The sequence below is a fragment of the Lipophrys pholis genome (genome assembly GCF_963383615.2).
Source record: "Lipophrys pholis genome assembly, chromosome: 6".
In the NCBI taxonomy this organism is placed as follows: Eukaryota; Metazoa; Chordata; class Actinopteri; order Blenniiformes; family Blenniidae; genus Lipophrys; species Lipophrys pholis.
In genome coordinates, this window is record NC_137629.1 from 7,443,748 (window position 1) to 7,455,921 (window position 12,174).

Below are 12,174 nucleotides of genomic sequence, written 5' to 3' on the forward strand. Positions count from 1 at the left end.
TGATATCTGATTGGCTGGTTGGAGCAACACACTTTTTAAAAACTGAAACAAGCCAGGGAGAGAGAGGACAGACTGTCTTCAGGGCTGGGGCGTCATTCCAGGTTTGGGGACGATTATTACTGTTGGAAAACCTTTAGAAAGTGAATTTTACATAATATGACCTCTTTAAAGTTTACAGTAAATGATGACGTTTTTGCGTGCACATTAGAAATGTCCCACTTATGTGCTCCTATTTCATCTCAGAAACAATCTTCTCTTCCTTTTTTTTTCTTTCAGGTATTCAGTTCTTCAGAACGGGAACCACACAGAGCAGAAAATGTCTCTGCACACAGAATCCCACGAGTCCTGCTTGTGACCAACGTGACTCCAGAGTCACATTTCCTGCGGCCTCGGCGGTCCCCGTGTCACTGGCGAGTCGGTGGAAACTCACCGCAGCCTTCACACATCCCGGCGACCCAGCAGAACTCCAAACTGGACCTCCAGGTGGGCTGTGGAGGATCTAAGAGGACATTACCAGGAAATGGGAGGGCGTCTGGTTCCTGAGCTCAACTCAAACTTGACCCGAGGTCTGTGAATGTGTGAAGCCAGTTCTGTGTCACACCGGTTGTTCTGTGTCAGTGAATAAAACTCACCCAGAGCCAAACTGTGGAGTCCAGCTTGTCTTGGAGCTGATCTGGTGTCCCGGAGGATCTCTGTGATGGACGACTCTACCCAGGAGACATGGACGTGTATTATGTTGCCAAAGCTATTTGATACTGTGGACCTATATTCTGATTACGACCCGATGCTCCCTGTTGTTTTTTTCTCCGTTGAAAAGTCAGGAGCATTGACTTTAGATTTTAGAAGGTTGCTTCTCAAGTTGGAAAAATTTGCCTTTTAAAGAGAAGAAAAGATGCAGAGTTTAAGAAAACTATATTTTCTATTTGTGTTAAACACTTTGTTAACTTCTCATTTTTAAGTACATTTTTTAACTGTGCTGATCATGCGTGACACGCCCCCCATCAGTTACAGCTGGTACTGCAGGTGTTACAGCAAAGACAACAAACAGCAAAAATCCAAATGCATCACAGAGAAGGGGGCTTTCTTTAACAAATTTAATGCAAAAATGCTTCCAAATACAATTACTTGGCACTGATATAGAGTTACATCAGCTGAAAGACACAAAACAAAAGTGAAGGACATGTATTTTTTCATTTTATCGGGTCTATAAGAGGAAAATTGTGTCTGCGAGGCCGGTTTAAATCCTTTACCTGGACAGTCAAAAGTGCGTCATTATTACAGAGGCTGCTTCCTCACACTGGGCTCATGGCTCCACCAGGCTGCATCTACATGATTGTTTTACTGCGGAAAGTCTCGCAATATAATGATTCAGCAGGAGCAGTATGTGTTTGTATGAATATGTGTGTTTGTGTGTGTCTGAGTGTGTGGAACCTGATGGTCGTGTGTATGAAACTCACTTCCACTTTCTCTCATCATTTAGTCCCTCCGTCTGCACTCACCTTGGAGACGATGATGAAGAATGTACCAAGAATATTTTTTTCCCCATTTGTTTAAATTCATGGACATAGAGAGATTTCTTTTTTCTTTGTTCTGAGATTACCAACTTGTTTGTATTTTGCACTTTAAGGCCCCGTGTAAGCAACGTTTTCAAGTGAAAATGCAAAACTTTCATTGTGTTTTGGGTTTCCATTAACACGTCAACGGTGTTCCAGTGCACATGTCCATTGCGGCCGTAGTGAATAGTTATTCTGCACATTTGCAAGGAGATGTACAAGAACAGCAATGGCGGTATCCAAAGTGTTATGACTCCCAGTCCATATTGTCCTGGGACTTGGTAGTTTTATAGTTGACATTCACCTTCAATCCAACTTGGTGGTCTGTCCACTAGAATGTAATCTCCCATTGTTATGTTTACAATGGAGTGTTTCCTGCTGCATGTGTGTGGTTTCATTACAAAAACAAACAACAGTGCCAACTAGTGGCCCAACATGAAAATATAATTTTTAGTGTTTCTGTGTAAACTGACATAGTTTTCAAAACGTTGCTGTGCAAACGTAAAATTGTTGAAACAAAAACTGAAAAATTATACATTTTCGATTGAAATTCTCGTTTCTTTTGAGGCTTGCGGCGTCTTTCAACATGAAACTCAGTTCTGAAGTGTTTTCATCAAAAGGCCACTCACTGATCCCTGAAGGCTGCATCTCACAACATGATTAGTCACCACTTACACTCCACAAAGTATTAATTAGAGCTGCCGCCACTTGAATACATGAAAAACACTGCAGGGAAATGTCTGCATGTAAGTCGCAATCAATCATACTTTACAAATCTCTCCTGCTCGTGCTTTCATTGGGGAGGTTGCTCCTTCAATGAGAGCTGCAGAGGAAAACAAATAAAGTTTTTCTCTTTTAATTGACGCCGAGAAGTTCTATCTGATAACAGCTACTGCATAAAGTATTGCACCTGGATTGTTCATGAATATGAAGTAAATTGAAGGAATTGTATGAGGGGAATTCTTTTTATTCTCAGCCTACTTCATCTTCAGAAGCAAAGCAGCAAAACTCAGCCACACTTTACTGCATTTGACTCCTTGTTCCTGTTGCTGCAGCTCATTTAATACACCCAAGCAGCTCTAATGTTGTTAGCAGTTATAGAAAGTACAGAATCTAGGGACAGAATATTTGGTCGTTAGAGATGGTCAAGACTAAAGCATTGTGCTATTCAGCATGAAAATATTGTTCTCAGCTCAGTCTGAAGCTATAACAGGATATGAATGTTTATATTTTTGGCTTTTATTGAGCCGCTCAGTGTTGGGATGTGCAATAGTTCCCAGACGTTCTTTTGCATTTGTAATGTTTCTGATCTGCTGAATAATGTAAGAGCTGAAAACACCACTGTGGTGCCTGTATGGAGCAAATGTAGGATCGTAATTTAACAAGAGACAAAGCTGGAAAAAGCAGAAAACAAACAGCCTTCTTAAATCAGCTAATTATATGGAAATACGGCTAAGGGTTGATTGACTGGTGAAGAAAAGCCCCCAAAAAACCTCTTGACAGAGAAAGATGATTACAAATCCTCCCAGAGACGAGCCTGTTGACCCACTTTCCAGTGTAGTGTTGTGGTGTAAAAAGTTAATGAAGGCTTTCATTTTAAAGCTCTTGAGTCGCCTGGATGCTAGAACCTGCACAGTGAGGTGAACAAGGACAAAACATCCATCCATCTTCTCCGTTTCGTGGGGGTGGCAGTCTGAGCACCGTCACCCAGATCACATTGCACTTATTAAGAACCTTCCTGCAGGTGGTGAGCCCACGGGAAGGTGGCGCCCGGCGTGGGACACGTATCCACTACCTTGAGATTGTGAGTCTCATGCTCTACCAACTGAGCTTGCCGGGCGTGAGGACAAAACAATGGAACGTAAAAACATGACAATGGGTGTGATTTTCTTGGAAAGTGGTTTTTGCTGAGATTGCATTCATTCCTGCATAGTGTTTAAAGTTAGTTCATGAGCAGACCGGACTAATAAATGTCAAATGTCTTTCAAATCGAAGTAATGGAGAAATGCCATTCATAAGCACTGAGAGTGAAACGCACACAATTAACTCAAAACTCACAATTCTACATTGTTTTCCTCATACCAAGCCATAAACTTCAGCTTTTATCAGCTTTTAGTATAAACTCAGCACTTATTCTAAGTGTTTATTTAGATACCTGTCCATTGATTTTATTTGATTTTTTTAAATCAATCAGTCTCTATGTTCCGAAATAAAAATAAAACCTAATAAAAACACAAATAGAAATTCAAAGCTAAGCCATAGCTTTGCGCTGGCTTCCATTTAGATATGATATAGATGCAGACAATAGTTATATACACCTTTTGGTGGAGAAATTCATTCATTCAGTCATTATGGAAGTAAATAAACATAAAGTCTATTCCAACAATATGACGCCAAAATATCAACAGAACAATATAAAGTCCAGTAAATTTTATGAAGGATGCAGTGAAAAAAAAAACTACTAATTGAACGCAGTGGTAGTGGAGCTACTTGTGCAGCAGGTTGTTTTTAAAAGCCTGTGAAAAAAAGGTTAAATATTACAATAATATAATGTTAACATAAATCATAATAACATACTAAACTAGAAATACAGTTAAAATCTTACAATGAGATAATTCTTTGAATTATTTGGATATAGGTAGCTAAGTGTTTAGAGCATTTGTACAACATAAAAATCCTTTAAGCCTCATCAAATACGTCCTTTTTAAAGATTTCAGTTCTTTTTTTTTTTCACAATGAGACGATGTTTCACTGTATGGCAGACTGAGAATAAGCTCAGTGAAATGTTATACAGGAAACTTCGAACAATAACGCTTCTCCAGACAGAAGTATTAAGAAAAATGTTGAAGATCAAACTAAGTTTCGGCATTATAAAAAAAATAAAAAGTTGATTCACTCGTGAAAAAAAAAAAATATGAAAAGCAGCTTTCTGTAATGTAAAGTTTGTGGTGCAGCGAGCTGACAGGAATGCATACAGATGAAGCAGAGCTTTACTATCAGCCGCTGCCTGTCCGCTGCATCGCAGAGACAGTTCCTCCAGGAATCTGGTCCAATTTCAGGGTTTGATGAAAGTCCAAACATTTGTAAAGGGAAAAAAATGATAATGTTAGGAATCTATGGGAGGATTCAGTTTGTTTCCTCCAATGTTAATGTTAGTGATATTTTCAGCAACAAACAACAGTTTTACTTTTCTGTTTTCGTTTGATCATTTTAAGCTGTGACGTCTTTCGTCAGTAAAACACAACCACTTTTTAAAAAAAAAAAGATTTCTTAAAAATTGCAACATACTTCCAAAAATATAATAAATGTAGTCTAGATCAATATAACACAGATTTAAGTGAAGCGTTTTAATTTACTGACAACCACTGAAGAGAAGCTAATACTGGAATGATGTTGAATCAAGAAAGGCACACAAATACTCAGAAATGGAAAATTTCAGCACTGGAGCATTTCAAAGGATATTTAAGTCTTAGTCTTAAGTCTTTTGTAGTCCTTTAACAACACAACTATATATGAGTTTTCTGAAATCTGAAATGTTTTCAGATTTAGTTCTAAATATTCTCTTAAATTATACAAATCTCACTGAAAATCAAACTTCTTTACCATCTTGATGATACAGTTTTACACCATTTACTGCTGAACTGACTAAAAACACTGTGCATACGTTTAAAAATGGTCATGCAGTCACTGTTGATAGTTTGATTTACTCAGTGCGTATTATTAAGTGAAGTTACAAGCATTGCTTTAAGTCCAAACAGATGGGGGAAATAGGTGGTTTTCCAAAACAAAATGAAGAAATGTCTGTTTTTGTCAGAAGTGTAAAACACAACGGCAAAGTATTTTCAACATTTTCACAAGTTCATACACAAGCTCCATCTATCTCAAAGTTTAGAACTTGTTTTTTGTTATTGTTATATATTTAGCACGAATATTTGGGAGAAAAAGTTCAAATGAGCACACATGAGTGGGGGTGAAGCAGCCGACACTCTGCTCTTCAGAGACATGACCTGGAGGCCACAGAACAGGGGAACAAAGGCTGCAGATTATACAAAATAAAGATAAATAACAATAACAACAAACATGAATAGTGGGATGTTGCAATTGCAGTCTGTTGAATAGGCAATCACATTCACATTTCAAGCATTTGCAAACCCACAATTTTCTTTTCAAACAAGCATCTGTTGTTTTTCTATGCGTGAAGAAGGGCTCAGACTTTGTGGTATTGAGTGTCATACCTTTTTGGTCTTTTTATATTTTACCTCTTTATCACCCCCACACCCCCCAACCCCTTCCCCACCGCTCTGCAGTTCAATAGCCGCCCACCTCCACGACTCCAGTTTCCATGACATCTGTCTGCAGCTGAATATCAAGCGGTGTGTGTCTGTCCATAACTGTGTGGAGAAGATTGTGTGTGTTTGTGCTGTGTGGGAAGCTCCTCAACAGTCTAAAATTAGGCAACTCTAACTCTCTGAAAGTTAATGAGCCAAATTCTGTTTCAGATATCCAACGAGATGCAGCCAAGATGGAGCCCATGTAAGACATTCTAGGGGTCATTGAGCCCCGAATAGAAACGCTTTATTTTTGTCCCAACTTCAGAGAAACATAGCAATCATCGACCTGTGGCGGAATCAGGATTCATTTATGAGTGATTTTGTTCTGCGTTTGATGTTCACATGTGATGGTGCGAGCTGTGGTCACCTAACGGTTGCTGAATTCTTTGCCAGATAGAAGGAGAGCAATGCAGCTGCGCCTGGTTCGCCTTCCAAAATCACCTCAGGCATCTAAACCTCTTTGCATTGTGTTTTATTCAAAACTCCTAACACTGATCAACAAAGGAGCATCTGACTTGCCTCAGAGAGATAGCTTGAGAAAAATAGAAAGCTGGGGTTCTGTGTTAATGTTCAGCCGGTTTCTGCACCACTGAGTCTGCAACGCTGAGAGGAAAGCTGCAGGAAGGAGCGACAGCAGCTACAGACGAACCACGGGTGGCGTTTCAATCTCTAAATATCCACTGAGACTAACTTTTGCTGGGAATTGTTCGAAGAGTGTATATGTCACTCACAATAACTAACCTACACTGACCATTTCCACTAATAAAGGCTCTTTCCTCAATTCGTTAAAGTAACAACAGGCTGTCCAGCGGACAGATCAAGAGACAAAATGTATTTAATTCTTTCATAGTTGCCAGTTCTAACTGTACCACCTCCCATAAAACACACCGACAAGGAACCAAAAGGAGTTCAACTGTTTATGAGGGGATTCTCAAATGAATATAATCCATCATTGATATGTCATAGAGCATGATTAGTTTATTTACGCATTAAAATCAATACGTAACTTCCAGGAATGAAGAACAAGCTGTGCATTTATAAAAATGGAAGTGTATTCAATTCACATGGGGAAAGAAATGTTGGTTATTGTTTTGGATAAGTGTTGTTAACATCAATATATATTTATTGTTTTATTACAAAACTTTGTTTTTCTCCTCAACAAATATGTTTTTTGATTTATTTTCCGCTAAGCAATCCAGGCATAGTTTTAACCATTAAACACATAAAAACACATTTTATTTTCCACAGAAACTCAGCAAAATATTCTTTCTTCTTATGTGAAAGCAACATGCATATGTAAAAAATATATATATATATCAATTAAAAAAAATGGATTGGACTGTAACATCATTGTCTCACAAAAAAAGAAGCATTGAACTGATCAGCGATGAAAGAAGGAAAACTGTGACATCTATTCTAAAAACAAATAAATGTATTTATTGAGTTTTTTGGTTTTCAGTTTGCACAGAATGCAGCTCTGATTGCAAGAATCCACTCCAGCTTTTATCAAAGTAAAGAAACTTTAAACAACTGCAACAGGGTGAAAAAAGTGCTTTTTTACAAAATAAAGAAAACTTAGACTTAGAAGCAACTGATCACACGGAGACCAAACATGATTAGAAAACAGTTTCTGTGGTGGCTTTGGAAGTCTGTCAGGTGAAACTGCTTCAGAGCTGCGCTGCCGCTAAACACGGATTAAAGGCAGAATTACAAAGCAATTAAAGTCCTCCACTACCCTCTGCAGAAGCAAACTCTAGGATAGACGATAATAAAGGCATTTAGTTTCAAAGAAAGGACATTTTATTTCCCTTTCTTTCCCTTGAACAGTTTGCAGCTTTAAAAGCCTTTAGCCTCCTAAATGTGTACCTTGAAATCCTTTTCTCCCATTGTCCTTGCAAAGGATTTGGGGGCTGGTATTTCTGTATTTAAGAGTGTATTTTCAGAAAACTCCTGTTTTGTTTTGTTTTTTCAATTCCACCACATTCACAAGGTTTCTAGGTGTATTGAACATCTGTAGCTGTGGCAATACTTCTGTCAAATGCTGGATTCAGACTTTAAGTAACCTCACGGACGACATTTGGTACTAAAAGTTCTACTTTGCCTTTTATTTGCATAATGAAAATGTCCCTTGATATATTCATTCCTGCCTTTTTAAATGTCACTTGCAGAATAGCTGAGATTGTGCTACTGTCCAAGCCCTGGGAAAAGTTTCTTTACCAAAAATATGAAAGGAAAAGAACACTTTAAAAAAAAAAAAGATCTTCCCTTAGGTTTTGATTGTGACATTTTGATTAGATTTGTAGGACACCGAATCCTCATGTGATTTTCTTTTTTGAACATATGGTGCATAAAGCAGGGCTCTGACAGTAGCTGCCATCGCTATTTGTTCTTCTTTGTATCCCTGTTGAATCAACTTTTTTTAATTTATTTTATGTTTGCAGCCTACACCATGAATGTGTATATAAAAGGAAGAGAAAAAGAACAACCTCCCACAAACTGTCTGACGGAGACACAAAAACAGAGAACAACTTTTATATAACTCTGCAGTATTTATTTTGACAGAACAAAATGGGTATTTTCATTTATTGAAAGAACATTAAAGGCTTCTCTTTCAGGGAGCTGAAATGTGTATGACTTTTTTTCTGTTGCTATGTGACAGTTCTGATTTCAAAACAAAAGAAAAGGCTAATTAAAGATTAAAGAGATGTTGATGATCCTGACGTTGGCTTGCTTTATGAATTTCTACACAACACTGGTGTCAGTGAGCTCCATGATCGAGACGTTCCGCCTCCGTATGTGAAACTCTGGCAGCTTGAAGGGGCCCAGAAATACTGAGTCCACTCTGGAAGGAGACGTCTCATTGAAACAAACCACATTAAGCACTTCATCCTTGTGGAGGCTGACAGTGACGAATGGAAGGATGAGTAAAGCGTCTCCTCTGTTTTTACTGCCTATATGACGACTCAATGATGACAATTTACTGGTGCTCCTCTGACGGGCAGGAAATCTACTGACCTTTATGTTCCCCTGATGCTTCAGACCATAATTGAATATTCAGAGAAACTTGTTTTCCCTCTCGTGTGTGGTAGAAGGAATAATAATAACAATAATAATTATAACAATAATAATGTCATCAGTCGTTTCTTGAAGCTTGTTCTTAACATACTGTAGAAATAGCTTTTTGTACTGAACTGAGTGCAGAACTCCTTGGGGTATAGATGGAAATTATTTTGTGTAAATTGCAGGCTTGCCAGGATGAGAAAAAAACAAAACAAATGGAAATGTATGTTTTTAATTACAAGCTAGAAAACCATGAATTCATGCATGCAGACACATGGTGATCAACATGCATGTACAAATATGCACTCTTTATGTAAAGTAAAATCACTTCATGCATGTTGCCGCTCCGTTTTTGGATAGTTCTGCAAGAACAGAGTAGAATTTACTTCAGGTGTCAGCTGACGGGTTATTTGAGTTTCCATTGCCTACGCAGCATGCTTTGGATGCAGCTCAGTGGGACTCCATGCATCTTCACACAAAGTGTTGAAACGTCACTGGTCCGACCTGCAGGATTGATGGCAGAAAACATATATCATTCTAGGCACGACATTTATAAATGTTTTTAAAGAGTAATATTCAAATATCAAACTTGACTTCAGTCACTGTACATTTAAGAACCTTTTACATACACATTTCCCTGTGTGAGTTAGATTGATGAGGTGCTCCTCCTCGAATAAACAGGAATTTACTGAAAGAGTAACAGTCAAGACAACAGCTTTGTTGCGTGAGACAGCAGCTGTCCAGCTCTATTGTGATCTCCATGTATGTGAAACTGTTAAAAGTACTGATGTTACAGTAACAAGTTGCTACAAACTTTTTATGTATACTGTATATCGCTTTATCACAAAAACCTAAGTTAATGCTTAATTATTCAAAAACTCCATGAATCCAGCTTGTTTGTTCTATGTTACCTCTGAGATAATCTTCTTTTGCTCCATTCGCTCAAATGTCTCAAATGGCACTCGCTCAATACATTGATAGAAGGGAAGTGGATTTGACAGCCTCTGAATTAGAAAGGGTCAGCACATCATAATTAGTCAAGCGGCTGTTACTCTGACACTAATTTTTATATATACTTCTGTCGTGGACTAAAATATGCACAGAGAGCTCAGATGAAAGGGAAAACAAATTAAACTGGGCAGTCTTTTAAACTGATCATTGTGATTAATTTAACTTGTCTCTTGCAGTGACACATCAAATGCATAACGTGAAAAGATGACTGAAGACAATAATGATGTGCAACTCCCTGTGGAGTGCAGGATTTGAAACGTCGGCCTGCGTTGCTGCATTTCAAAGTAATTACTTTGCACACTCAACAATTTTTTTTAAGTCCAAAAGCAAATTGTAAAAGGAGGAGACCGATAAACCAAACTAAAGCAAGATAAACAAGAACAGAGATAGACGTGTAGACAAGACGGACAGACAGCCACAGATACTGAAGGTATTGAAGTAGCAATTCAATTAAGAGGAGTAAATTCTTCCTGAGGAGACTTTAATGTGGTTACAGATTGAGGACGGCTCTCAGACTGTTCCTAATCTGCAGCAGCGACAATCTGCCGAGTGCACAGACTCAGCGCTAATGCAAAAGCCCTGAATGAAATCGAGCCCGCAGCATCTTTTACACTGAAGCCAGATCGTTTTTGATGACATTTAAAACCTTGAACTGTCAATGTGTTTTGGGGACTACATTGTTGTATTTGCAGCTTTGTGTTATTCCTTTTTCTCCTCCTTTTTTCTTGTGTTTTTTCTTATAAGCCCCAAGTGTAGCCCAGTGAAGAATATTAATCCAAATGTGTTCATGAGAAATAGGTTAATAAATAAATAGAGGGTTAAAAGGTGTTAAAAATGTTAAATCTTTGAGAGCTATCTTTCTGCAGAAATGCCCGTGGTCAAGTGGTCAGTTTACTTCACGTTAATTTGAGTGGGCATGCAGGTGAGTGTGTGAGATGGAGCAAGGAGAGATTAATAAGCAGAGTTTTGAGAAGTTGTGCACTGTGAGCATATTAACTTGTATCTATGGATTATTAGTAAAGTAATCTGCAAGAACACACATTTCTAGAACTTTAGCAGGATGTTTTGAAGGTTTTTGGACTGAATGGACTGCTGGTTAGAGCAGTGAGCGAGCAGTGAGCGAGCAGTGAGCGAGCAGTGAGCGAGCAGTGAGCGAGCAGTGAGCGAGCAGTGAGCGAGCAGTGAGCGAGCAGTGAGCGAGCAGTGAGCGAGCAGACAGCTCTAACCCTAACCCTCTGGATTGCTTGACTCATTCTTGAATCGTTTTTGACCAGAAAAGAAGACACATCCACCAGATGGTGCTATAATACATAATAATTACCCATATCAAATAGTGATAGAAAAAGTTGTTTTCGAGTATTTACAGTTCATTCGCATGCCCCAAATGAATTTGACACTGATATAATCTACTAAAATAAATACAGTTAAAGAGTTCAGGGTCCCATTCTACTTACTTAGGTGGTAGGCAGGCTACATAAGCATACTACAAATATTTATATTTTGTATAGGAAGCATCTATATTGTGTACACAGCTGGATGAGCTTGACATTCTTGAAAATCTCTAGATTTTCAATTAAAAGTTCAATGTTAACTAAAAAAAGTCAAAATCAAAAGTTGTTCAGTGTAACATAAAACCAAAACTCCCTGGATGTAGCTGTTAAGCACACATAGGCCAAGTGAAAATGTAAAACTTGTTGCATTTTGGGTGTCTGTTTACACCACAATGAGCCACTGGAAACACCACCTTTTTGAAACCCCTAAAGCTCCATTTACACGACAACGTTTCACGTGACAACACCTAATCCGAAAAAAAAATTTGTGTGTTTACACTGCAGCAACGGACACAGAGACAACACTGTAGTTAGTATGCCGGGCCACTGGAGGGCGCTGTTGCTTGATTTTGTAATGAAACTACACATTTGTGTGTGCAGAGAACAATACACTATAAACGTGAGGAAAATGGAGAGAACCTGACATCCGCATGGACTGATGATGCATCAGATGCTATCAGGGGAGAGTCTCAACTATTAAACTACTGATCTGGACGATAAAACTAAAATATAGACCGCGGGTTGTACCACTACGCGGCCGCCATGTTTGTTTACAACTGGATGAGCATGAGGGAGGGGGAGAGATGTGCATGCGCAGTAACAGGCTCTGCAGCCTCCATCAGTCTCTGCAGGAGGGATTTGCACCGTGAAAGAATCTTTCCATCTTGG

At 38.6% G+C, this 12,174-nt stretch overlaps 1 protein-coding gene across 1 annotated transcript in view; it reads left to right on the forward strand.

Annotated features, from left to right (window-relative positions):
• The window catches only part of htr4 (5-hydroxytryptamine receptor 4), a 193,810-nt gene extending 191,710 nt beyond the window's left edge, over positions 1 to 2,100 (forward strand). The window contains exon 7 of the mRNA XM_080465165.1: positions 277 to 2,100. Within this exon, the coding sequence (XP_080321291.1) occupies positions 277 to 355 (79 nt within the window). The 3' untranslated portion in view covers positions 356 to 2,100. The remainder of the gene's footprint in view (positions 1 to 276) is intronic.
• The last annotated feature ends 10,074 nt before the right edge of the window (positions 2,101 to 12,174 follow it).